The sequence below is a fragment of the Aythya marila genome (assembly GCF_965140915.1).
Source record: "Aythya marila genome assembly, chromosome: 9".
Lineage (NCBI taxonomy): Eukaryota > Metazoa > Chordata > Aves > Anseriformes > Anatidae > Aythya > Aythya marila.
In genome coordinates, this window is record NC_139050.1 from 17524036 (window position 1) to 17550774 (window position 26739).

At 64.7% G+C, this 26739-nt stretch overlaps 1 protein-coding gene across 2 annotated transcripts; it reads right to left on the minus strand.

Annotated features, from left to right (window-relative positions):
- EPHB3 (EPH receptor B3) lies at nt 1-26739 on the minus strand. Of its 2 annotated transcripts, none has more exons than XM_082767151.1 (16): nt 26547-26739; nt 14305-14369; nt 13343-14015; nt 6834-6989; nt 6409-6744; nt 5486-5610; nt 5203-5371; nt 5003-5108; nt 4573-4625; nt 4350-4472; nt 4003-4250; nt 3583-3798; nt 3354-3503; nt 3064-3257; nt 2761-2916; nt 1-2590 (listed from the first exon to the last, which is right to left on the minus strand). In XM_082767151.1, the coding sequence occupies exons 1-16, from the start codon at nt 26653-26655 to the stop codon at nt 2482-2484; spliced, it is 2988 nt and encodes a 995-aa protein (XP_082623277.1). In that variant the 5' UTR covers nt 26656-26739; the 3' UTR covers nt 1-2481. The 2 variants fall into 2 exon arrangements, with proteins under 2 accessions (XP_082623277.1, XP_082623276.1); XM_082767150.1 differs by having other exon boundaries at nt 4573-4670.

Sequence of the window (26739 nt, forward strand, 5' to 3'; positions counted from 1 at the left end):
AAAGCCCCCAGGAGCAAACCCCATGGTGTGGGGGCTGAGGGAGACCCGGAGCTGGGGAAATGAGAAGGCAGAAGTGGTTTGTTGTGGGTTTGCTATTTCAAACGAGCAGAACTCCCCCAAAAAGCCAAGCCAAGCCAGGATGGAGCATCGTGGGGATGCTGCGGGGACCCCAGCCCTACAGCACCAGGACCCCTATGGAGCCAGGCACCTGGGGGAAGGTCCCTACAGCAGGGACCCAAATGAGGCCCTGGAAACCCCAAGGGAAGGGGAACGGTGCAGGAGACCCCGGGCACCCCGCAGCAGAGGGGTGGTGGGACGCGGGGAGCCCCTTCCCCGTTGCTGCGCTGCGCGGGGCCCCACCAGCCGCCCCCCCGCCTTGTTTGCTGTTCCTGCGCTGGGGATCGGGGTTAATGAGAAACCCAAGGGCGGGCGAGTTCCAAGGAAAAGGGGAAAAACAGCACCTGGCTCTGCCACCTCCAGCCGGGCAGGGGAGGACCCCGCGGGTTTTGGGGAGCTGGAGGCGCGTGGCCACCGAGAAGCCCCCCGAGATGTGCGAGCCCCCTGGGGATGGGGAACCCCGGGGACCCCATCGGTTTGGGGACCCCAGGGGTGTGGAGACCCCAGCCCTGCTCTCCCCATGGGAGCACCCCAGGCTTTTCCCGTGCCGGGTGCCTTTGAAGTGGCGGTGCTCGCACCTGGCCGGGCGGCTGCCAGCTGTGGAGGCAGGTGGAGGTGACTCACGGAGGCCATCGCCTGGGAAAAGCCGGCTGGGCCACCCCGGGAAGGCTGGCCGTGGCCACGGGAGGGCTGTGGGGCTGGGGACGAGCCCCGGGGGACAAATCCTGGGGGTGTGCGGTGCTGCCAGCGAGCCTGGCTGCTCCCCGCTTGCTCTGGGGCAGAGAATGGCCCCGCTCCGTTTTCACTCACCGGCTGTTTTGGGTCCCAAATGTCGGGCTTGATGCGAGGAGGGGGTGGGAAAAACCATTACCAGCATCTCCTGCCGCACCAGATGGGGTTTCAGTACCCGGCTCTGCCCCGGGACTCGTCACCTCCAACCCTTTGTGCCCCACCGGGGTGCGCGCCGCGTGTCCTCGGGCACTGCAGGGCTGGCACCGGGTCCGTGCCCGGCAGCGAGACAAATTGGGGAGCAAGGAGGGGGGGGGGGAGGTTAGGGCACAGAGCCAGCCCCCGGCAGCCCCCCGCGCTGGTGCAGCGAGAGCGACGGAGCCAAGGAAACGCCGTTAAAATTCTTATTGCCTTTATTCTGCCCATCGCCTCACACAGTCCTGCCGGCCAGCACACACGCACGCACGCACACACTCACGCACACTCACGCACGCTGGGAGTCTCTCCCTCAGCTTGGAGGAACCGGGCTGCAGTGAAGAGTCAGAGGAAGGTGAGTGAGTCTTTTGGCAGCAATCACAGCGTGTGTCAGGAGCGGGGGGGGGGGGGCGGCCGCGCCGGCGGCACCCGCTCCTTCTGCATAAAACAGGAGGCTGGGGGGGGGGAGGCCAGGCCCCCCCCGTGTGGCGCAGCCCCCCCCGGGCCCCGCTCCCCGGCCCCCTCTCGCAGGAGCGCGGCTGCCGTGGGGCCGAGGGTCCCTGTGCAAACGTGCTGACGGCCTCACTCTGCAGTCCAGAGCCGGCCACGAGAACCAAGAGGGTAAGAGATGCGGAGCTGGGCACCTGGTCCCCCTCCCTCCCCTTTTCTGCTCCCTCTTTTTTTTTTTTTTTTTCTTTTTTAATATATCTCTCTATTTTTTTTTTAAATTTTTTTTTTGTTGTTTTTTTGTTTTTTTGCCTAACTCCCTGCATAGTAAAATCTCACGGGGTTCGGGTTCTGGCGTGCAAAGCCAAGAAGAAAGGGAGCGAAGCCTTCCCTTCGGACACGTTCCAGTGCAGACCCTCGTGCGGAGGGGCCGCGAGATGGGGGGGGAGGAGAGAAGTGATTGTCTGGGGCCGGGCAGCCCCGTCCCTGGCGTCGTCTCCACGCCGCGGGGGCTCGGCCTCCCCCCGGCTGCCTCCATGCGGGGTCCGGGGTCGGGGAAGGTTTCGGACGCGTCTGACGGACTCAGCGGACGGGGTCAACAGTCTGCGGCCTCGGGGACGGGGGGACGGTGAGGACTTCGGGGCGGGGAGAACAGGGGGAAAAGAAATCCAAGAAGCAGAACAACTCTTCAAACCGATGAGCACCGAGACAGGGCGGGAAGCGGGATGTGCCATCTCCGTCCCATAATCCATCTTCAATATGAAGACTGCGTCGCTGCCTCGCCGCTCCAGGACACGGGACGAAAAGCCGGGCTCCCTCTCGGCACGGGTGCCTCCGATCCGGGGCAGGGCGGCCCGGCCCGGCCTGTCCCAGGCGAGCGTCCGAGGCAGAGGAGCGCCGCGGGAATGGGGGAATCGGGAAGCCGGGCTGCACCGCAAACTGAACCTGGTTGGCAGGTTCCCTCGGTCCGTTCCAATGCAGAGTCCCCTGCGGTCAAACCTGAACCGGGAGCGTCTGGTTCATCTGCAGCCTCATGTCCTGAATGCTGCTCAGGATCTTCTTCTGGTGCCCTGCTAGCGTCACCCCTATCCTCAGCAGGTCTCTGCAAAGAGAGGGTGAAGATTCAGCGACCTGGCAGGTCTGGATGCCGATTCCCAGGGCTTAACCCCCTTAGGAACCCACCCCCACACCCCAAATCTGCTCTCTGCGTGCTCAGGCAGCTGGGTGCCACAGAGGCGAGGGCCCATGCAGCCCCCCGCAGCAGTGACTTACTCCGCCGTCATCTGTGCCACCAGGTCGAAGGAGGCAAAGCCGGCATTGACGAAGTTCTCCTTGTACCGTCCCATTTTGATGGCGTCCAGCCAGTCTCCCACAGTGGTGAAGGTGGTGTAATCCGGCACAGTGCGGTCCAGGAGCGGCTGGGAGACGCTGCGGGGCGAGAGAGCCACGGGTCACCGGGGGGGGAGAAGAGGGACGCCGAGTTGTCCCCGGCAGCAGGGACCTGTCTCGTCCCTGCTCTCCCAACGCCTCCAGTCCCAGCCACCTGTGTTCCCCGGGATCTGGGACCCCACTGACCCAGACTGGACGCTGGCGATGACCTTCAGGCTGGCGGCGTTGCGGATCAGCTTGTCCAGCGTGTTGACGATCTGTGCAAATTTGGGCCGCAGGTTGCGGTCCCGCACCCAGCAGTCCAGCATCAGCTGGTGCAGCGCCGTGGGGCAGTCCATGGGGGGAGGCAGGCGGTAATCCTGCTCCACCGCGTTGATCACCTGCGGGGAGACGCGCACGGAAGGCGGGTTGTGAGCCCCTCTTGGATCCCTGCCGGGCACCCCCAGCTCCCCCCCAGCTCCCCGATGGGCACTTACGTCCTGGTTGGACATGTCCCAGTAGGGTCGCTCCCCGTAGGACATCACTTCCCACATGACGATGCCGTAGCTCCACACGTCGCTGGCCGAGGTGAACTTGCGGTAGGCGATGGCCTCAGGAGCCGTCCATCTGATGGGGATCTTGCCCCCCTGCACGGGCAGACAGCTCCCTTAGTTAGCACGTACCTCGTGCGGCCCCACAGCCTCCCACGAGCATCCCACCCCGTACCAGGGAGCTGGTGTAGGTGGGGTCGGCCGGGTCGTCCTCCAAGAAGCGGGAGAGCCCGAAGTCGGACACTTTGCAGACCAAGTTGCTGTTGACCAGGATGTTGCGGGCAGCCAGGTCGCGGTGCACGTAGTTCATCTCCGAGAGGTACTTCATGCCGGCCGCGATGCCTCGCAGCATCCCCACCAGCTGGATGACCGTGAACTGCCCGTCGTTCAGCTACCCGGGGAGAGAACAGAGGGGTTTTCAACACCCCAAACGGGCTGGGGGTGGATCCCCGTATGCTACCTATCCTGCCTAGGGTCATCCCTCTTCCCCGAGATGCAATTTATCCCCGGAGATGCCACCACGACAACGCAGAGGGATGGAGAAAGGGAGCTCGGGGCTGGCACCCCACAGCACGAGGCAGGAGGAGATGCTCACCCGGAGGAAGGAGTCGAGCGCGCAGTTCTCCATGAACTCGGTGATGATCATGACAGGGCGGCTCTTGGTCACCACGCCCTCCAGGTGGATGATGTTGGGGTGGTCGAACTGCCCCATGATGCTGGCCTCGCTGAGGAAATCGCGCCGCTGCCGCTCCGTGTAGCCCACCTTCAGCGTCTTGATGGCCACGAAGATCTCGCGGCGGCCGGGCAGCTTCAGGCGCCCGCGGCACACCTCGCCGAACTCCCCTGCGGGTGGGAAGGGGACAAGGGGGCAGCAGGGTGAGCCGGGGGACCAGGGGACCGGCGGTGCTCTCAGCAGCCTCTGTGCCCAGCCCTGGGACTTGCCTGCTCCGATGACCTCCTCGATTTTGACGCAGGAGATGTCGATCTCTTTGGCAAACTCCCGGACTGCTTCGTTGGGGTCCTCGTAAGTGAAGGGGTCAATGTAGACCTTCATCCCCGGGGTGACTGCAAGGACAGGGGGCTCGTCACAGGGAGGGACACCACCCGGGTGACGTGCCACGCCAGCCTGGCACGGCACGGGACCTGGGAGAGGGCTCCCACTCACCGTACTGCTGCAGCTTCTCCGTGTACTCGGGATCTGTGCTGTTGCGCTGCTTCCTGCCCAAAGGAGACGAGAGGAGGTGTTCAGTAACCATCCCTTTCCTGATGGGGCAAAGACACGTGCTGCCAGCTTCCAAATCCCAGCACAGGCAACCGAAGCCAGAGAGCTTCCCCTCCGGCAGCCCGCGAGCAGAGCGACCTCTGCCTGAGGTGCGGTGGGAGAAGAGAGCCCAGCTGTGCTGGGAGAGGGCAGCAGGAGCCCGGGCAGAGCCCAGAGCTGGTGCTGGGAGGCAGAGACACACGGTCCTCCTGCGGGACCCCCGTGCAGCAGGTCCAGTCCTTCGCTGCGTGACTGGAGCTGCTGGAGCTCTGCCTGCAGGCGTGAGCAACCCCCAAAGCCGGCTCTGCAGCCCTGCTCCCTGCAAGGCCAGTACCTGAAGCAGACGATAGCGATGACGACCACGACGATGACGAAGAGCAGCCCCGCAGTGGCCGAGCCCACGATCAGAGGCAGCTCCTGGAAAGTCTTCCCAGTGGAGCCTGGTGGAGGGAGAAGCAGGAATCAGAGTCAGGCTGGGGAGGGAGCAGGTTTTGGGGGCTGGGGGGCAGGAGGCAGCCCTGTCCCGGTACCTACCGTCCTCTGCAGTCGTCTGGAACTCGGTGGGGAGGCTGTAGCGGCCGTACCCAGCCACCGTGCGTGCCCGCACCTGCACCATGTACCGGGCGTTGGCCTTCAGCCCGTCCAGCCTCACCGAGTTCTTCTGGCTGGTGACAGTGTTGGCAATGCCATCGCTCTGGCCTTGCTGCAAGGGAGGCACGGGGGTGTCACCGCTGCGTTCTGGCCCCCCTGTTGCTGCTCCCCTTCCCCAGACGCCAGCCAGAAGGGGCACGGGGAATGAGTGGCTGCGGTGCTTTACCTTCTCGGAGTACTTGATCTCGTAGTCGAGAATGATGCCGTTGGGTCTCTCCGGGGGAGTCCACGACAGCGTCATGCTGTTCCCCGTGCTGCTGTGCAGGTGCATGGTGGGCACGGCAGATGGGGCTGGGAAAAGAGGGGGAGAGGAATGAGGCTGTGCCGGCACCGGCACCCGCTCGGCAGCGCTGCAGCCAGGCCCACCCTGCCTGCCCTCAGCATCTCTGCAGCCCCAGCGAGCCCTCCTGTGCCCAGCTACGTCCTCCCCCATCCCCGATCAGCACGGGTCCTGCTCTGATAACCCCAGCCAAAAAGCACCAAAAAGCTTCGGGACCATCTCTGGAAGGAGATGTGGTCTCAGCGCCTTGCAGCCAAGGCGATAAGGGAGCGAGGGACGCTCAGAGATGGCAGCGAGGTGACACATCACCCCCTGCCTCGCTGCAAACTGGTCCGGGGAAGGGCCCTGGCAGCCCAAACCAAGGCTCCTTCCCCTCTTCCCCTTGCCAGGAGCTGCCCGCCCCACCCCACCGGTGAGACCCGTGAAATCAGATCAGAGCGCGGCAGCTGGAGATTACCAGCAGCACGCTGGAGCCGGGCCAGGGCGGGAGGAAGGAGGGATGGCAGAGCAGCCGGCTGCCTGCGAAGGTTGGGGCTGGTGCTGAGCCTTCCCAGGCCCACAGGGGAGAAATCTCATTTCCTTCCTCCTCCCTTCGCAGCAGGCGCAACATCTCTGGGGTGGGTCTGGGAGCTCCAGAGCTCTCCGCAGCATCTGCCAAGCCTGCCCTTCCCCGCCTGCACGCGCTCTGATCTCATCCCCTCCAGGGACGCACGTTCCAGCGGAGAGGAGAATTCACCCAGGGGATTAGAGAGAGGCAGGAGAGGAGAGCCGGCAGCACGAGGCACTGCAGCTCCAGCGGCGACACTGACCCGCCTGGTTGGTGGTGATGTTGACGGAGGCGAAGTGCGGAGGGAAGGGGCTCTTGCTGGAGATGCCGTTCACCGCCTGGACCTCGAAGGTGTACTGGGTGTGGGCCATCAGGTTGCTGATGTAGATGCGGCGCTCGGTGAGGCCCAGCTGGCGCGGCACGAACTCCACGTTGTCGTCGCAGCGCGTGCAGAGGCGCCGCTCCACGCTGCACTTCTTGCAGATGACGTTGTAGAGCAGATCGTCCCGCCCGCCCGCGTCCTGCGGCTCGCTCCACTCCAGCACCAGCGACGTCTCGTTCACGTTGGAGATGACGCTGCGGGGAGCCGACGGCACGCCTGGACACATAAAGGGGGGGTCAGGGACGGCTGCCACGTGCCCCCCGCCCCGTACCCGGCTCGCCTCCCCGTTCCCCGGTGGGGCTCACTGGTGCAGGCGCTGTCGGCGGGGTCCGTGTCGGCGCGGAAGAAGCCGGTGCGGCACGTGCAGACCGTCGCTGCTCCCGAGGTCGTGCGGCTGTTGGGCGGGCAGGGGGAGCAGGGCCCCTCGCCCTGCTTGGATTTGAAGGTTCCCGGGCCGCAGGCTGCAGGAAGGGAAAGCAAATCTGTGTGAATGAAGGGCACCCACCGCAGGACCCTCTACGAGCCACCCACGAGCCTTTCCTACGCTGCTACAAGCTGGGGGAAAACCCTGCTGCTGCCTGCACGCCTCGCCTGCTCGTCCCTCCTCGCACAGGGACCGCGTCCAGGGGATGCTTTCCCAGGCTCACAGCGATCTCTGCGAGCCCAGGCTCACTGCAGGCCCCTTCTCCGAGCTCACTGCAGGTCCCGAGCCCACCAGGAGGGCAGGGAGCCGTGTCCCGGCCCCTCAGGATGAACAGGGCTGCTACGGGGAGCTGATACTGTCTGGAGCCAGCACAGCCGACCTTGCTCAGGTCATAAATGGTGCCCAGGGACCCCCTGGCACAGGCACAGCTTTCCCCATGCAGGAACACACCCCACACCCACCCCGCTTTGTTTCCTCTCCCCATTTCCCCAGGAGGGGCTCTGCCACACGCCGCTCCCCCTTCCCCAGCTGGCTGCCGTGCCCAGCACCCCAACCCTGCCTGGGCAGCCCCCTCTAAGCCCCCCCAGCCCCAAACACGGCCCCTCTGCCCCACGCCTCCACCTTGGCCACTTCAGCCACTTCTCAGCCCGCGGCGGTGGCACCCCGAGGCCGGCTCCAGCGGCGTGTGGGGAGCGAGACGAACGCATTCCTGCGGGCTGGCACCGCCAGCCTCCTGCCCCATAAAGGATCCGGGAGCCTGGATGCGGCCCCGCTCACTCCGTGGGCACTCGGCCCTAACGAGGGGCACGTGAAGGGATTAGTGGCACTCGAGCCGAGCCGAGCAGCGTCGGGAAACCGCCCCCTGCCTCCACACCGCCTCGTTTATCGCAGCCCTGCAACACCACGGCCTGAAACCAGGCCAGCACGGGGCCTGCCTCCACAGCCACGGGGTCTGCTCTGCACCGAGACCCCCCCTCTGCTCTGGCATCGCCCCCGTTTGGCCGGCACGGCACCCAGGGCACGTAGCCCTGCTGGCAGCCCTGTCCCCAAAGCGGCACCTCCTGCCCCGTGCCTGCCGGGTGACATCAGCCACAAACAAGAGGAGTTGCTTCACCTCGAGGCTTCTCCCGACACAGTGGAGGTTTCCTGGCAGCCCCACGCGGTGTTTGGGGCTCTCCTGCTGCCGGACACCGCGGGGACAGGGGCTGGAAGCCCCCAGGAGGCTCCTGCTTGGGGCTGCCCGCACGGCTCAGCTCCTGCAGCTCCCTGACCTGAGCTCCCCCAGCCTTTGGGAATTAAAGTTTAGCCCATCCTGAGTGTGCAGATAACGCCGCTGCACTCCTCTGCTGGCGATGGAGAAGGAGCCAGGGCTCGTGTCCCCTCTGCCTGACAGGCTGGGACGCAGAGGGCAGCTGCCCAAAGGTGCCGGAGCAGCCTCAGCACGCACAGACCCACCCCAGCCGCAGTCCCAGGCAGTTAAAACTGGGTGGATGCAGATTCACACATAAGGAACCAGATTGCTGAGGAATGAGGGATGACTGAAACCTCTTGGACAGGAACACTCTGGGCTCCGAGAGCTGCCAAACATGCTTGGGTTATGGACAGGAGCCCAGATCCATCAGGGACAAACCCCCCCCTCCTGAAATAATGGGCTTCTTGCGGGGGATGAAACCGGAGCCACCAGCGTTTGCGTGAAGCCGGGGAGCCCGAGCCTCAGCCGGGGAGGGCGAGCTGTGCCTTCCTCTCTGCCTCCTCCTCCTCCTCCTTCTCTCCTCGCCCTGGCTCCTGTGCCAAAGGACAAAAAGCCTCCGTGGGAGCTCAGGGCAACACAGAGACGACACAGAGCAAGAGGTGAAGGCGGCTGCACGGCACCCTCGCTGCCACCCCGGCCAAGGAGGGGGCACAGCTCTGCCCCCACCCCGATTTTGGGCGAGGAAGAGCAGGAGAGGCACCGAGGCCCAGCTGCGCCGCGGCGCTGAGGCATCCAGCTCCGTTTAATAAATCAGAGCGTAAAGACCTCGGTGGCAGCGTGACAGCTCTCAGCCACATTTGAAGGCTGTAACCGAGCTGAAAGCTGATCCCAGGTCCCCGGCGGATAAGCTGCTGTGTCATCTCTGCTCTGCAAGAAGCTGCCCGCGCAGCCAGCGCCGAGGGAACCCGGCATCACCACAGCAGGAGCGCGACCGCAGCCCCGGCCGGGCAGCCGGGCTCCCCTCTCCCCCTCCCTGAGCTTTTCCTGGTAAAAAAATAAATAAATAAAATCAAACAACCATCCCCAGCCTCTGCACACAGATGGCATCGCCCGGCTCCGGGCTGCAGTCACCTCCGGGGAGAAGGTGACAGGGGCTGACAGGCGCAGGACAGCAGGTCGGGGAACCGAGGCGGAGCGCACAGGAGGGAGACGCAGCCTGGAGTGACAGCCGGGGATGAAGGGCTGCAGCGGGTATTTATGGGGACACGGGGGGCACCCTTCCATGCCTACCCCACCCCAGAGAAGGAAGCCCAAAGGAGGGAGCTGCAAGACACCAAAATAAAGCCATCGGCGCAGCATCAGGGCGCCGTGACTCGCCCCGCACGCAGTCATCGGTTACGGGATGTGGGCAAGCGGCCCCGAACCTGGCACAGCGAGCAGCCCCAAAACCTGGTGCCCCCTCCCCATGGGGACATGAGGCACCAGCCCTGCTTTGCTCCAGCTCCCAGCAGCGAGGGAAAACTGCCCCGAGTTACCCTGGTTGAGGGCTCGGTGCTTTTCTACCCCACGATGCTGTTCCAGCAGCACCTTTCTGGCCGTTTCCCTCCCCGTAGGACCGGAGCAGAAAGCCTCACTCGAGTCGAGATAAATTAAACTGATCACATCCCTTTGTCCGGCAACCCTGTAATTTCTTCCAAGGCAGCAATCAGGTTTGCCTGGGCTGATCTGTGCGTTGTGAACCTTCCCTGCTCACTCCCTTTGCGCTTTCGTAAGCGGCTGCAGATGGATTAGAGCCACGCGAGCAGCAGCCCAGCTCCAGCCGAGGCGGCAACTCTCCTTCCGAGCCTCTTTGAAAAGGCACTTGATTTTTTTTTTTTTTTATTTTTTTTTCTCCAAATCACCCTTTGGGTGGAAATATTTTAGACGAGCGCAGTCCAAACGCCAACGGAGCGAAGTCGAAGGGCTGAGGAAGGGAAGAGCCCCTCGGGGTTCGAACAGTGGCATCCGAGTAACGGGCAGGAAACCAAAAAATTCTTTTTTTTTTTTTTTTTAAGGGAAAAAATTCCAAGAAGCGCCGCTGCCTCTCGAGCCGCGGCGGGTCAGCACGCAGGACGGCAGAGGCAGATTTCCTCGACCGTGTTACAAGCGAGCCATTGTGGAGCTGCCCGGCTCCGAAGCGCCCAGCTCCAGTGCTGCCGCGCCGCCTTTGATCTGTAATCCCGGCCAATTAATAGAAGGCAGTTTCACTTCCTGGTTTTCGTGCAGCAACCCCGTGTTGCAATGCAAAGCTGCAAACAGTTGGCAAGGGGACTGCTGGCTTGGCATTTTTTTTTTTTTTTTAATTCACGGTGATGTTTCCATTAGTCACTGATTGCAAGGAAAAGGTATTTTTACAAAAGCCACGCTTTGGCCCCAGCCTGACCTGCTATCGCCTGCTGGCGGCACCCAAACACGCAGCGCCGGCCCCCAGCGCCTCCGCTGGGGGGAACCCAAAGGAAACGGCTTTGAGAGGAGCCCGGCGCCGTGCACGGGCTCTGTGGGACTGGGTTTTCAGCCTTAGTCTGGATTTTCACCAGCCCCGAGGCAGCGGGCAGTGCCAGGGAGCCTCACGGGGGTGCCGTGCGGGGGGCTCGCTTCCAGCACGGGAGGAAGGCAGCAGCCGGCTCCCAAACCCTTCTGTGTCGGGGTTTGGTGGCGTTGCATGGCCGTGCACCCCGGCACGGCCCCGATTTGGGGCGCAGCTCCCGAATGGGGTGCGGGGCGTGCGCGCCCGGCAGCGTTTTCGGGGAGGTGCCGGCGGCCGACCTGTTCTGCACTCCCACGATGGGCACCAAGCTCATTGCTCACGGGGGAATCCCGACACCTGCCTGCATGAGGCGGGGAGCTCCTCACCAGCAAAAATCCGGCGTGATTTGGGTCGTCACAGAGTGAGCCCCCAGACGGGTGGGATGGCAGCGTGGCCCCCGGGCCCCCCGCCCCGGCCAGGAGCTCGCTCGTCTCCGCGCCGCGAGCGCTGCCTCCGCGCATCTCCGTGGCGGGGAGCGTGTGGGAAGCAGCACAACCCCCAGAAGGGCCGTGTGCTAATTAAATAAAGATAATGAGGCTGAGAATGAGATGCCAAATCAATGCTGTGGCAACTTCTGAGCAGAGCGCCAGATACCAGCCTTGCATATCGCATTACAAAGCGTGCCAAAGAAACTGCCTTCAGCCGGGCGGGATGAGCCCTCGGCTCCCGAGGGACCGGGATCCGAGCTGCATTGTAACAGGTCTGAATGCGAAGTCTAATCCTGGCGCTGGATGGAGATAAATAGGAGGAGGAGGAGGAGATCTTCAAAGGCCACGGCAAAGTCTGGGGAAAGGGGGAGATTTACAACAGGGCTTATCCCATCGAAGCGGTAACGCAGCATTGTTATTTATTAAAATGCCATCTGGCACCTCGCGGCGCTCTTCACCCGCACGCCCGGGAGAGCTCCACAAAGCCGGGGGGCAGCGCCCCGTGTCCCCCCCCCCGGGCAGGATGGGGACCGTGCCCCCCCGGTGCTGTGACACGGCCCCTGCCTGCCGGGGTTATGGGGTCGGGCTCCGTCCCGCTCCCCGTGCGCACCAGCCCCTGGCGGGGGCATTCCTGCGGGGCGAGCTGCAGCAGCGCGGGGAGGGGGAAGAGCAGAAAGGCGGCGAGGAGGCAGCCAACAAAGAGCAGAAAATGGAGCTGGGTTCTCCGAGCCCTTCCTCAGCTGTTTCCACTTAGAGCACACGATCATATGGCGGAAAATCTGATCGTACGAGCGCGGCGCGACTTTCCCAGAGCAACGTGGAGACACCGTTCCTACCCAGCGAAGGGTGGATGGGGACGTGCCCGTAGGGCTCAGCGCACCTTCCCCACGCGGGGAGAGAAGCTGAGGCTCGGGGGAGAAAATAAAGGTGCTGCCCATGGGCTGGAGGATGGAGGAAGGAGGAGGCGTGCTCGCGGTGCTGGGAGAGGCGCAGCGCCAGGCTCTGCTCCTCCTGGGGGGAGCAGGGAGGGGACACGGCCCCAGGCTCTGCGGTGATGCCCTGAATGTCACCCGGGGAGCCCTACAGCCCTGCCCCGAGCTGCTGCCCCAAGCTGAAGCTGCTCTTCTGGACGCCTTGCTTGTGAGCGCAGTGGTTGTGGGCATGGCTTGGGCTAGAGCATCGCCTCTGCGGAGCCTCTGCTGCCTTCCCCAAGCAGGGAACCACGAATGCTGGCATGGAAAAGGCGTCACCTCGAGCCCAAGCCCCTCTAGACGCAGGGAAACAGCCCTCAGCCCTTGGTCTGCAACATCTCCCAGCCCAAGCGACACGGAAAGCGGCTCCCCAGGAGCGGGGACCCCAGCGCACAGCATGGCAGGAGCTGTGCTGGGACCAGCGGAGGCTCTGCTCTCCAGCAGCAGCCCGGCCAGCCGCTCGGGTCATGTATACATCCCGCATCCCAGCGCCCCTGCCAAGAGCAGAGGGCTGGCGCCAAGGATCCCGTCATCGGCGAGCACGAGGCATCCAGCCTGGGGGCCCACCGCTCCCCGCGCGATGCCTCCAGCCCCGGGGAGCAGCGAGCATCCCTCCTGCTGCCCAAACCACCCTCGGGCATCACCCTGCGTGCTGCAGGCAGCTCCCGAGGACAAAACCACCCCGAGCAAGCCCAACATCCATCCAGGCAGATTTTTCCTTTGCAACATCCCCCACACGGGACAAAACAGCAACGCCAGCCCCCAAACCTCCAAGGCCACCTCTCCGCGGGCAGGATGCTCTCCCCTTTCCCTCTGAGGAGCTGCGGGAGCTCACGTTCTCTGCCTGTTTCCCTACACAGCTTGCTGGAAGCCTGCAGTGCTGGCAGGGCGCTCGCCTCTCCCGCAGCTCGCCCAGCGGGGCCCCGCTCGCCGCCGGGGTTCCTGAATGCCTCCGCACCGGCAGCGTGAAATCACGCCTGCTGGGAACAGCCTGGCCATCAGCACCTCGGTGTGCTGCGGCAGGGAGGGAGCGGAGCCCTCGGTCACAACAAGTGCAGCAATCCTCTGAGACACCTCCACAGCACCACAGTGACCCCTGCTCCGTGCTCAGCGAGCTCCAAGCCTCCAAAACCAGACCTCGCTCAGCGCAGACCTGCCTCCTCCATCGGCGCACGGGTACGAACGCAACAGAAGGGCCAAGGCGGAGCGATTCCCCCACCACCGTGCGCTCACCTTGGCACTGGGTGTCCTTCATGGTCGGCTCGTAGCCAGCAGCACACGTGCAGGCTCCCACGGGCACCATCCACTCGCCGTCGCCGTTGCAGTACAGCTTGAGGGGGACGGACACCTCCACCGCGTTGGGGATGCAGGTGCCCGGAGCGATGACCAGAGACGTGGGCTCAGCCCCCGTTAATGTCTCCGGGAAGATGGCAAAGCCAGCGATGGTGTTGGAGCATTTCTTGTAGAAAGCCCGCACGGAGATGAGGGACATGCAGGCCCCCAGGTCCTGGAAGGCCAGGTAAAAGCCGTTCTTGGAGAGGGGCCCAAAGCTGCGCACCTTGGTGTTCACGCGGCCCGACTCCAGCTTGGAGAAGCTCTCGTCCGGGGCAATTGTATCCACTTTGATATAGGGGTTCTCCATCCAGAAAGGGCTGCTCGCCGAGGCAGAATCCGTATCCGACTCGTAATAGAAGAGGTTGAAGGTCTCTTTGCAGGAGCCGGGGATGTTGGGGATGCTGTTGCAGTCCCGCACGGTGAACTTGAGCTCCACGTAGACGCGCTGGACGTCCTGGCGCTGGATGAACTTGGTGCGCAGCCAGTTGTTCTGGTTGGCCTCCCGCACGTTGCACACCTGGTACGTGCGGATGGGGTTCATGGCCTCGTCGTAGCCGCTCACCTCTTCCCACTGCAAGAGGGAGGCAGCGTGTCAGACCGCCAGCCGGGGACACCGGGCGAAGGGCACGGGGAAAGGGAGCAGCTAACGGGGGGCAGCGCCTGTCCCAGCCCTTCGGGGCCACCGGGGTGCCAAGGGATCGCGGCGTACCCGTGCGTGGAGTCAGCGTGGGGCCACGCGTGCGTAATCCCACCAGGCAGGGGATGCACGGGAGGGGAGGGTGAAGGCACGGGGGAGCGACCCCGACCCCCCCAGGGCCGTGCCCTGTGGCACCGGGGACCAGGTCCGGCTCCAGACTTACCCCCGTCTCCGGATGGGTTGTCCACGCCAACTCCGAGGTCACCCACTTCGTGTCCATCAGGGTCTCTGGAGGGAGAGGGAGGAAGGAGAGAAGTAATTGGAGCTGAAGGCCAAGATTCGAGGGGGGAAAAAATAAAAAATAATAATAAAAAAAAAAACAACAACAACAAAAAACGCAGGAGGAGTGGGGGAAGAAAGGAGCTGACATTTCTGCGGAAAACAGCGACTTGGGGGGTGAGACGTGGTGGGAGGAGGGGGAGCGGCACAGACAGGCTCCAGATTTCTGCTCTGCTGTCAGGAGCACAGGAAGAGCGAGGCGTCCCCGCAGAGGTGCAGGGCGAGGGGCGGCCAGGTGGCACGGGGACAGGACAGGCTGCCATCCCCGGCCCCTCCCCGGCCGCCGAGCCCCCCACCTCCCCGGCCCCCCGTCCGCGCCCTCCCCCTGCGCTTTGGCAGGGCTCGTATTTACTGTGGCTGGGGTTGAAAGGGCCCGTTCCCATGACAGGGCGGTGCGGGCCAGGCAGGTTTATCCAGAGGAGGAGGGACTGGCAGGCTGCTCTCCCAGAGACGCCCCACATCACTCATTTTACAAGAGGGGAGAAGAATTTGACCGTCTGGCCAACATTCCTGGAGCAGACTACAAGACAAACCACCCCGACAGCATTCCCCAAACAGCCCCAGCCCCAGCCTTGGGGGAGCGAGACGCTTGTCTGGGAAGAGCTGCAATTGCAGGCAGCTGTCGCTAATCCCAGGCAGAGCCGCGCGGCTCCGAGCTGAGCACCGGGCACAAAAACGGGGGGGAAAAAACGCAATGACAGGGAACCACGCCGTGCCGGGGGCTGCTGCTGATGGTTCCCTGCCTGCTTCACCACCCTGCTGCATCCGGGGCGGGACGGGGTCCTGCCCTGCCGTGGGATGCTGGCTCTGCTACTCTGCACCCAGGATGGCCCCGTGGGTTGTTCGGTACCTTTGGGGTCCTCTCGTGCCCGTGGGGAGACCGGGGTGAAGGGGCTGCAAGCACCAGGCAAAGCCCCAAGCTGGGTAAAGCTTTTTTTCCCCCCCTCTGCCCCTGCAGACCCTGCTCAGAAGGTATCCAGCAGGACCAGCTCCAAAACCTCTCCCCTCCCTTTGCACCCCAGCCCTGAGGGCTGTCCGTCTGTCCGTCCCTCACCCCTTCTGCCCCGGAGATGAAGGGCACGGAGCCACAGCTCCCCGAGCACAGCTCGCTGCCGGCAGCCGGGCACAGTCATCCTGGGCGCCGTGGCTCAGCCCCGGGAGCCAAGGGGCAATTTCAGCCTCTTTCCTTCCACCTCAGGAAAAGCACCGGCTGACCCAGCCAAGGAGGAAGCGCGGAGGAGGAAGGAAACGTTCGCACATTACAGGGTTTCAGATGAAGCCCTGCTGGAGGTAAACACCTTCCTTCCCAGTCCCACCCCGGGGACAGCAGCCAGCGCCGCCTGGCCTGGCACCCACGGACGCGCCAGGAGCTGGCACGCAGCCCTGAAGCAGCGGGGCAGGGGACACGAGTGCCACCGCGGCACGGACACACAAGGCCCCCTGGGGACACACAAGGCCCCTCGGGGACACACGGGCTCTCCACCCCACTCTTTGCCCAGATCAGAGGGGCAGCCACAGAGCCAGGCAAGCTGCCACGCTCCCCGGAGCCCCCGTGCCGTGCCGAGGTGGCCACGGTGGCTCCTGGCGAGGGCAGCCCACGCAGGGGAGGGGAGAGGGGGCTGCGGAGCGGGGCCACCCGCACCTCTCCGAGGCACGGCCCCGCGCGCCAGCTGCCCTAATAAGGGCACAGCGGTGCTGCGCAGGGGCCAGGCACGCAGTGCCGGAGCGGAGCCAAGCGCGTGCTCGGCGTTGACAGCACGGGGCTGCCAAGTCCCGGAGCGGAGACCCAGGGCTGTAACGGGGCGTGGGGTACGGCCGGCCACGGGGGTCCTGCGGGCAGCCTGGTCCCGAAGTAGCAGCCTTAAATCTGCCCCCCGGTGCGTGGGAAAGCCCTGCGTGCCCTGCAGCCTCCGTGCCCAAGGCAGCGCCCTGCGGTACCCGAGGATGGGGTGCAGCAGCCGGCGGTCCCCTCCGGCAGCGCCCTTCCCCGCCAGCACCGGCCCGGGGTAGGCGCAGGGCTTGGCCGCGCTGCACCCTAATTTGGCAGCTTCTACCCCTCTGACCAACGAGGAGGGGAAAGAAAACAAGAGAGCTGAGCCGGCCCCGCTGGCGCGAGAGCCGCGTAAACCACACAGAGAGAGAGAGAGAGAGAGAGAGAGAGCGGGGAGGGAAAAATCATAAAAATAAAAATCACCGGGCAACGCAGCTAAAGGAAACGGGACCCGGCGCGGAGGGCGGCGGGGCTTTCCTGCAGCTGCAGGAGCGCACGGGGCCGGCCGGGGTCAGCGGTCGTCCCCAGCCTCCCCTCGCAGCCTGCCGAGCGTGAAGGTCGCAGCCGGCCGGCCCCAAGGGCTGCGGCACTGCCCGGGGCTGGCGGCCACCCGCTGAGCCCAGCCGGCCGCAGCCGAGCTGCAGAGAGCGCGCGGTGCCCTCGGAGCTGCCCCAAGGATTTCTTGACAGAGAGGCACCGGGCTCGTGTCCTTTCTCCAGCAAGCGCCGGGCCGTGCTGCGCGCTGGCCCCCTGCTAAAGGAACAGGTCTGCACCCAGGGTTGGGGTGAGGGGTGAATTGGGGAGCGCCGGCGGCTCGCTCCCACCCGTGCGCGGTGCCAGAGGTGGGACTGGAGGCTTGCAGGTGCTTTGGAGAGACGTGAACAGCGTCACGGGCAGCGGAGCCGTGAGTCAAAGCCTCCCAAAGCCCACACGCCGAGGAGAGAGCCTGGTTTCATTAGTCAACGGGAAATTGGCTCCCGATTTTACCCAGCTTGGGGAAGTCACCCTAAGGCCTGCTTTATCACCCCTGTCTGCAGTGCCGGGAAGGTGTCCTCTCCTTACCTCCGGCCAGGCTGAGGCAAGGAGCTCGGATGGAGACCGAGCCCTGCTCTGTTTTGGCAAGCACAGCAATCCCCAGCCGCCCCCACACACAAGCAGGATTTCCACGGCAGGGACGGATCCAGGAGCCGGGAAAGAGCCTCACTTCTCAGACGGGGCCACGAGCACGGCTCTGGCTGCCTCCTCCCCGCCCTGCAAAGCTTCCTCCTACGCACACCGCGAGCTGCGAAGCGCAGGGGTCCCAGCCCCTGCTCTGCCATCCCCTTTTGCGGGGTCCCCGGCAGCTCACGGGGCACGGGGAGCCCTGGCGTGGGCCCATCTGGAGACAGAGACCTCCTCCCACGCAGGGGCCCAGGAATGCTGCGTGCACGCTCCGCGGCCAGCCAAACGCTCCAGCTCCCCCCCAAAAGAGGCCCAAGGAGCCCGTCCCGCGCTGCTCGGCGGCAGACACGCGCAGCGGCCGCGGCGGGGTCTGTGCTCAGCCCTGGCTGAGCCAGAAGGGAAAAATTCTTTCAAGATGAAGCCGCTGGGGAAGGCTCGAGGAGCGTCTCCACCGAGCGGCTCCGATTTTAAGCGCTCTTCCCTTGGAACGGCGGGGACCGCCGGCTTTATCAGGATGCGCTGGCAGGGTACGACGCCAGCTCCTCGCCCCAACGGGAAGGGGGAGAAGGCAGCCAGCGCGGTCCCGAGCATCCTGAAAGAAGGCAAGGGAGGAAAGTTAGTAAAGACGCCCACGCAGCCCTGCTGCAAACAGAGGAACCTGTTCTGCAACGCCGCTGCGCTCCCTGGGAGCCACGCGCGCCCGGCCCGCGGGAGCCGAGCCCCGGCAGCCGGGCTGGGCCACCCTGTCCTGTCCCATCCCGTCCCATCCCATCCCATCTCGTCCTGTCCCATCCCATCCCGTCCCATCCCATCACCCAGCGCCACGGCGGCTCCGTCGGGGCGCTGGGGCAGCGCCTGCCTCTCCCTGGCCGTCAGGAGGAGAGGTGGCTGCTTGGGGATCCGCTCGCAGCCTCGCTCGGTGCCTGCTAGTCAAGCAGCCACCAAAAGGGGCATCTCCCCGACATTTTAATTTCCTCCTCAGTTTCGAGATGATTACGGCGGGAGCGGGCGGCCTTGTGCACTCCCCATTCAAGCACCTATCGGCACAATTAATCCCGGCACCGTTCTAAGCAGCGGCACAAAGGGCCTTTGGTGCAGGGCCCTTTATCTGGGAACAAAGAGCTGCCTGTGGGAGAGAACCTGAGGTTGCACTTTTCCCGCTGACGAGTGCTTCACGTACACAAAAGGGGAGCCACACAGAGCGCCGGGCGTTGGGTCAGCCCACGTGGGGAGACCCCGCGACACTTTTCCCACAGCAACTTTTCCTCCAGGAGGCTCCCGGCTTCTCCCCGGCCCCAGCCAGACCCCGTAACCCTCCTCCTCCTCTTCCTCCCAAGCAGGGGACGGCCCTGGGGACACCCCCAGCAGAAGCTTTGGGCACAGGCTTGAGGAGCCCAGCGGAGGAGCCTGCAGACGCTGTCTGCCAGCTCCCTCTGCAGCACCGCCGGCACACAGCACAGCCCGCGAGGGACATCCCAGCTCTCCTGGGGACCCCCAGGCTCCCAGCCTGGCGTCCAGCACGGGGCCGGGGGCCACGCAGGGTCCCCACCCTCGGCTCTGGGGCTGGGGTGGCGCGGCTCAGCCCAAGGGAAGGGCAGGAGTGCTCCCTATCGCCGCCCACGCTGGGAACCCGTCCTCGCACCGAGCAGGGCGCCTGCTCCCTGGTGCTGCGGCTGCTTGGAGCAGGGGGGACACGGGGATGCTTTGGGGACGCTTTGGGGACGTCCCCCCCAGCCCCAATCCTAGGGGACGCAGGGCTCCGGCTGCCCGCACCCACCAACGCGCGCTCGCCCCAGGTCCGGGGCGAGCCAACGAGCTGGGAACAAAGGGAAGAGAGGAGGGAAAGAAAGAAAAAAAAAAAAAAGTGGGGCCTGTATCACAGCTGTGGCCCTTCGTGCCAAGGGCGTTTGGCCCATCATCAAAGGGGATCGGATTTGCTGAGGCAAATGATGACACATCCACTTCAAGCGGGGCAGGTTCTGCCTGCTGCTGGAGGCGAGCCACCGGAGTGAAGAAGTACTGTGGGCACTTAATAATAGACTCATTATTTCTGCATTATGGCAGGGCCCAGAGGCCCCAACTGAGATTAAGGCCCCTTTGTACACACCACACACACACGCACAAGGGCAGGCAGTCCCTGCCCCAGCCCGGCCCGGCTGAGGACGGGCAGCACCGCCGGTCCTGGGCACCCTGCAGAGCCCAGGGATGCACCGAGGCCGTGTCCTCCCCCTCCATTTCCCAACCCCACACCGGGATGTAACCACCTCACCAGGGAAGATGGCCCTGTGGCTCTGAGCCATCATCCGGCTGCATCTTCCTCGTTTCCCCCCCAGTTCCCCAATGACCCCGATGCCCCACACCCACAGGACGGGCAGAGCCAGCCCCAGGAGGAGTGCAGCGAAACAGAGGGGGCCGGGAGCGCTGCCTCCATCCAGCCCTGCCCCATCAGCCACCCGCTGACTGGCTGAAGAGGGTTTTCCGGCCGCGTGCTCCTCGCCAGGAGCTGTTTCCTGATGGCCGGGAGACAGACTGAAGCATGTGAGAGGGGACAGGTGCCAGCTCTGCAACTGCGAGCAGCAGATCAAGTGGCAGCGCCCGGGACGCGGGGAGGGACAGGCGTCCACGCACCGGGTCGAGCCGGGCAGGGCAGATTTCTGCCACCGCAGGAGCGCGGCCGTGCCAAGCTGGGCTGCGACACCGGCTGGCACGCAGCGTGCACCCCCTACAAATCACGGTGGCTGCAGCATGGTTTGTTTTTTATTATTATTATTTTTTTTTGCAGCAGGACAGCAGGTCCCTGCCCTGCAGCCGCATGCCGAGGACTCAGCTGCGCCCTGGCCGCGTGCAGCCCGAGCCCTGCCAGGTCCTGCTGCCAGCCCCCAATTCCCTCTGAACGGCCACGCTGACGCCGGGAGAGGACGCGAGCCAGCTGCCCGAGTCCAGCCCTGCGCTGCAATTACAGTGCTATTAATACCGCGGGGATTTCGGATGTCAGAGCCCCGTGCGCCATGCCGGGGTCAGCTTCGCCGGGGCGAGCTGCCATCCCTGCCCACGTGGTGCGCGTGCCCCGGCGCTCGCTGCTCTTCCTCTCCTCCAGGAAAAGCCAAATTCGCTCTGCTGAGCCACGGGAAAAACAGACCCCACTGATAAGCCCCCAGAGACCCCGCTAGCCTTGCGATGACTGCCACCCGCTCGGGATGGGCACGGGGAGGGGATGCTCTCCACAGTGCCCTGCCACCAGCTCCCGTGGGACAAGCAGTGCGGCATCAGCCGTGCCAGGTCAGCAGGAGCCGTGTGGGCCAGGAGGCAGGGGAGATTTATAGGTCGGTGTCCCCAGCAGGAGCAGCCATGCAGCTGCCCTCCACTGCCACAGAAATAACTCATCGGATCCGGAGACGCCAGACCTGTTCGAGCCGCGAATGCTATTAACCAGGATGTAGGCAGCAAACCGGCCCACAAACCTGCCACCTGCGTTTCCAGGCCCTGCAAAGAGAGGGGAAACGTCGCCACAGCTTCGCGGGGCAGGTGTCCACCCCCACGGGGTGGCTACGGATGGATGCAGAGCCCCAAAATCCCCGGGGAAGGCAGGCACCAGTCCCGGCGTGGCTCTGCCTCCACGAGGCAACCGCGTGCAGCAGGCTGCGATCCGAAAACGCCTCTCTTTTTTTTTTCCCCCCAGCTCTGTTTTTTCCAGGTTGTACTTTTGGAAGGAGGCCAGGGAAGGAGTAATGATATTTAAAAAACACCCCCTCCCCAAAAAAGGTTACTCGCTGCACATACAAAGGTTCGCCCCACAGACGGGGCGGCTTGGCTGCCAAGCTGCATCCCATCCAGGCAGCGCGGAGCAGGGGTTTCTGCCAAGATTTCCCTCCTCTCTCCTGCCTGGGGCAGTTACCCAAATCTCCACGCTGCTCTCCGCTCGCTTCCTCGAGCACAGAGCCCATCTGGAACTGCTTAAACCCAAATATCCTCCCCCCCCCCCCCCCCGCCTCCCCCACCCCCAAAGTCAGATTCTTCCAGAGTTAAAACAAGCACAGAGTCAGGAGGGGGTGCCGGGCCGGGCTGACTCGCTCCTTCATTTCAGTTTAATTTCTGGGGAACTAGAATAAATCTGTTCCTGGCGATCGTTCAAGCCCTGCACATTTTTCTCATTAATAAAAAAAAAAAAAAAAAAAGAAAAAAAAAAAGGCCTTGGATCGCACGCCGTGTGTGCGTGCATGCCGCGCGCCCCCTCCCCGCTCGCCCAGCCCGCGGGGTCCCTCCTGCGCCCCAGCCCTCGCTGGGCAAGCACCGAGGCACCCCAGGGACGAGCAGGACGGCACGGGGGTGGCCGGTGTCCCCTCCCCGGGATGTTTTTTTGGGCAGCTCTGTAGAGGGGCCCTCGTGACGGCCCCACCTCAGAGAGGAACCGGGAGGCCCAAATTGTTGTGCAGCTGCTGCCAGGCAGGGAAGCCCTTGGGGATGGCTCCCCTGGGGCAGGCAAGGGACCAAGGATTGTGGGGGGGGGGGGGCATCCTGCTGCCTCCCTTATTTCAGCCCCCCCTAAAGCATCGCAGCCCCTGCTGGGCCCCCCGCGCCCAGGGCATTCCTGGGGAGGGGGCTGGGAAACAGGTGTTTGTCAACAGCTCCCGCCACATGCGTGAGAAACACCAGGCCACGTCTAGCCCCGCCGCTTAGCAACACGCAAAAAAAATTAAAAAAAATAATAAAATAAAACAGCAAAACCCCCCTCCCCGGACCACCCCCTCCCCGGCCGCCACGTGCTGGCACGCATGCGGGGAGCGGGGCCGGCGCTCGGCCGTGCTGCGGGGCTGCTGCCTCTGCCCAAGATGGCTCCCCCGTCCTCCTCCTCCTCACAGGGGCGGCCATGCGGAGCCGCGGCGGGCTCGCTCCCCTCCTGCCTCGCTGAGGGGAAACCAGGCTCCAAGAAATGGGCTTTGGCCCCATAAGCTGGGACCTCTGCGGGGAGGAAGGGGATGGAGCCCCCGAGCTCAGCCCCGCAAGGCTTTGGTGGCCCCACGAGGCTTGGAGAAGGGTGGGCGATGGTGGGAGCCGAGGGAGGCAGGAGGAGGCCTGGAGAAGGCCCGGCCGCCCTACAAAATGGCTCCTGCCTCGCCCCGGGGCTGCTGGCGGGGTCTGTGGGGCTCTGCTCATGAAGGAGGATGGTCCACGCCTGCCACCAGCCCCGCCGGCCTCAGCTGGCACCGCCACGGGGCGAGCCCAGCCCGAGCCCGGGACTGGGTTTTGAGCAACAATAATGACGATGATATACATAAAACAACAACAACAAAAAACAAAACCCAAATGAGGCCGTCCCGCCAGGGTGGGAACGTCCCTGCAGAAAGTCTCCTGGCCTTCAAGATAGCAGCCTGTCCCCAGGGGCCATGACCGCTCCCGCGTGGGGTTTGGCGGCTGCGGTGGGGTCCCTGCACGGCGGCTCCCTCCTCCCCAAAACACGGCTTGGGAACGTGCCCGCTCCATGAGCCATGCCAGCTCCTTGTGGCTTTGATCTCGGGGAGGCACATGGCGATGGCAGCCACCGGCTCTCCCAAGACTCATAGGGACGAGGACGGGGACCGGCACCCACCCCGCTGCTTCCCCCGGCCGGCAAAAAAGGGGGACCCTGGTGCGGGGCGGCCCCAGCACCCTTCCCCCAGTGCGGCTCCCAGGCGGAGACGCTGGATCCCGACAAACCAGTTTGACTCAGCACAACAGGAACAGCTACAATTTTAAAAACATGCAAGTCTGTGATTCAGATTGCTCGGGCTGTTTTAATTAAACGCCAAGCTCCCCTCCACTCCAGCGAGCAGCAGCAAACGGCTCACGGAAAGAAAATGCAACCAACTGGTTCCCCCGAATATCTCTCGCAGTAAGTCATCACAACAAAACAGGGAGTTTTGGTTCATTCCTTAAAAACCAGAGGCCGCTATTCCCAATCGCGGAGCCCAGGCAGACGCGGCCCCGGAGCTGCGGCCAGGCGCTCGCCGCCTCCAGCCCGCGGCAGGGCTGCGTGCCGAGGAGAGGCACGGACAATGCCCGGCTGCAGAGCCCCGGCTGCGAGTTCCCCCTCTCCCTGACCGGCCGCATGCTCTGCGTGACACAAAGGAAAGCCCTTCTCCTCCCCGCCTCGAGCGCGGCCGGGGCGGGCTCCCACAAACGAGAGCTTTTTTTTTTTTTGGCGAGGAACGGGAGGTTTAATGAATCCGGCGAGCGCAACGGAGCCCCGCAACCTGCCTTCCCCTCGCAGCCCTACCCTGAGCATCAATAAAACAGCAGGGCTAGCTTCCCCGAATCACCCCGCCGAGAAACAAGCTGTTTCGGTGAAAAGTAGTTAAACAAAAAGCGAGATCTCCCCGCCAAGGAAATACCTGGTGGCTCCAGCACCGGGGGCAGCTGAGCAGCACGGCACCCGGCGCGTGGTCAGCCCGGGTAACACTTGGCAGGAGCCTGGGAGCAGGGAAGGGATGGCGCCAGATGAGGAAAAGCTCTATAAATCCTCCTGATTTGGGTATTTCGCTAAAGCCTGAGTTAGATCAGGGCCGCACGCAGCAAGACGCTGCCTCTGCTCTGGGGCTGATGGAGGAGTGCGTGGACAAACCCCAGAGAGGCCGCTCAGGCAGCAGAGGGGCACAGAGTTTGTTCCTCCCAGTGCCGGTCCCAGCCCACCCAAACCCCCCATGGGGACAGAGCTACCCGGTGCTGCCCAGCTCCCTCTTGCCAAGGCGTTTCAAGGCCCAAGGTTTTAACCCAGATGGATGGCAAGAGCCTCCAACACAGCACTCGCCCCGCGCTGCGGCTCCCCAAGGGGCCTTGGCTCCCGCAGCCCCGCCAGGCCAAACTCTGCTCCTCAGCTCCAATCCCTGCACCAGAGAAAGGATCCGCTGTTGCCCCCGGACAGAGCATTCCTTCTGCAGCCGGCCCGGGGACTGCTGAACCGGAGAAGAAAAACACATTGTGACTTCAAACAAACCCAGCGCACTTACAGGATCTGGAGAGAAACCATTTTCTCCTTGGCAGCACAAAGCCCTCACTGAGCCGCTGCCGAGCGCGGCTCCCCCCCACCCCCGTGGGGCCTTGTAAAGAAACCCAACGCCGCGCCGTGCCCCCGAGGACGGGAGCTGATCCAGCCCCGGAGCTGCCAGGACCCTGCCCTCGCAGCCGGGCACCGGCCGCACGCCCGGCCCGTCACCCCCTCGGAGGGGACGGTGAAGCGGCCGGATCCGGGGGCCGCCGGCTGCCGTCGCCTGGAGGACGCGAGCGCAGATTTATGGCCTCGCCAGATTTATGATCAGCACTAAAATACCCGGCCGAACGTGCACGCTGGATTTACAGGGACCGCTCGAGCGCTCCGGTGCCCGTCGGGAAGCAGCGGTGCGAGCAGGCAGGAGCTCGCTGACCCCAGCACCAACAGTGGCTTCCTAAAAGCAGCGGGGACAGGAACCTCAGCAACTTTCCCTCCAGCTCGGATGAGAGCAAAGGGAAAACGGGAGGAGAAAAAAAAAATAAAAAAGGAAAAAAGAAAACAAAAAAAAGTCCCATGGGAATCAGGGCCAGCCCCCAAAACACCGTGCGGTGCCAGCCAGGCCCTGAAGCATTCCCCCGTGCTGGCATGGCGCTGGGCCCCGACCTCCTCAGGCACCGCGTTTGTTCCCTGACCCCTTCGCACGCTCGGGAAGCCAAGAAAACCCGGCGGCTCCTCGGCACGAGCTGTTTGTTTTCTCTCCATCCGGCTCTTCGCGCCAGTTCACGCCCGGGCGGCGGGGGAGAGGCCGGGCCCCAGCCTCCCCAGGGAGCAGCGGGACAGCCCTGGCCGATGCTCGCGGTGCCTTGCCACGCCGCCACCGCCGCCTTCCTTCCCCCTTCCCAAAGCGGGGGCGGCGAGCGGGTGGGCGAGGGGCTGCCCAGGGGCCGGGGGCACGCCGGGGCGCCCTCCTCGCCCACACCTTCATCCTCCTCATCCTCCCGTCCTGCTGCCTCCCGGCACGGCGGTGCCCAAGCTGGCGTTGGCAGCGTCCGTGCCAGGCTGGCTTCTCCCTCCCCTGCGCTCCCGGACCGAGCAGGCCACGAATCCCAGCTCGTTTTTCCTACGGCGTACAAAGGAGGATGTTTTTTTTTTTTTTTTTTTCCCACCCCTTTGCCAAAATAAAGAGAGAAAAAAAAATAAAAATCCAAATCCACTGGGTAGAGAGGGAGGGGGGGTGGAAGGAAAAGCAACACCCGTAAAGAGCCACCCCTAAAGTTTGTAGGGAGCCCGGCCCTGGGGGGCTCGCTGCCCCGAAATGGCAGCGGGGCAGGGCTCCCCCACTCGCAGCAGCCCCCCAAACCCCTACCCAAAGATCGCAGCGGGTGAGGCGCAGCCCCAAACCACCTCCGAGCAGACAAAAGCGGGGTCCCCCCACCGCCGGGCCGGCCGGGGAGCTCCGGGGCTCGCCACCGAACCGGGGAATTCTCCTTACCGGAGGATTTTTTTTTTAATTATTATTATTTTTTTTCTCCTCTCCTTTCCCTTCCCGGCCCGGGGCCTCCCTCAGCCCCCACCCCGCCACCTCCGGAGCTTGTGTTACCGGACACGGCGCAGACTTCGTGCCCAGCCAAACCCCCCCCGGGGCCCCCTCCTCCACCCCGGGACCCCGGAGCGGGGCCGTGCAGGGCCCCGGGGGCCAACCGGGACCTCAACCCGCGGCTGGGGACCGAGGAACCGTCTTGAACCCGAGCTCCGAGCAGGGCAGGGGGGGGTTCCCCGTTCCTCCCCCGGCTCCGGTAGGGATGCGCCACGCGTGGCCGCACTCCCCGGTAGCCCCACAGCGGAGCCCGCGGGGTTAAACCGGCTACCGGGGGAAGGGATGGAGCCGGACACGGCGGCTCACGGCCACTCCTCCGGCGGCCCCGGTTCTTTTGGCCCGCCGCGAGCTTCCCCCCGGGCGGCAGGCTGCATTTTCCAGCCCTCCGGTTCGCGGCGAGAAACCGGGGGAAGGCGAAGCGAGCGGGCAGGGCTCGGCGGGGCGTTCACTCTGGAACCTACCGAGGGCGGCGGAGCTGGGAGGTGGGGGGGGGGGCTGGGAGCGGGGCTGCGGCGGCGGCAGCGAGCTCCGGGCGGGGACCTTGAAGCCGGAGGCGGCCGGAGGCGGCTCGGGGAAGCCGAACGAGCCCGGGGGCGCCCCGGGGGGGTCCTCGCGCGGGGTCCCGGTACTCACCCTCGAGGGCTCGGCGGCCGGCGGGGAGCAGCAGGAGCAGCAGCAGGAGGGGGAGCAGCGGCGGCGGCGGCGGGGGGGCCCCCGGGCGGGCGGCGGCAGCGGCGGCCATGGCGGGGGGCGGGTGCGGGCGGCCCCGCCGGGCAGTCCCGAGCTCGGCGGCGCCACGCGGGGCTCCTCTCGCCGCCGCGCCACG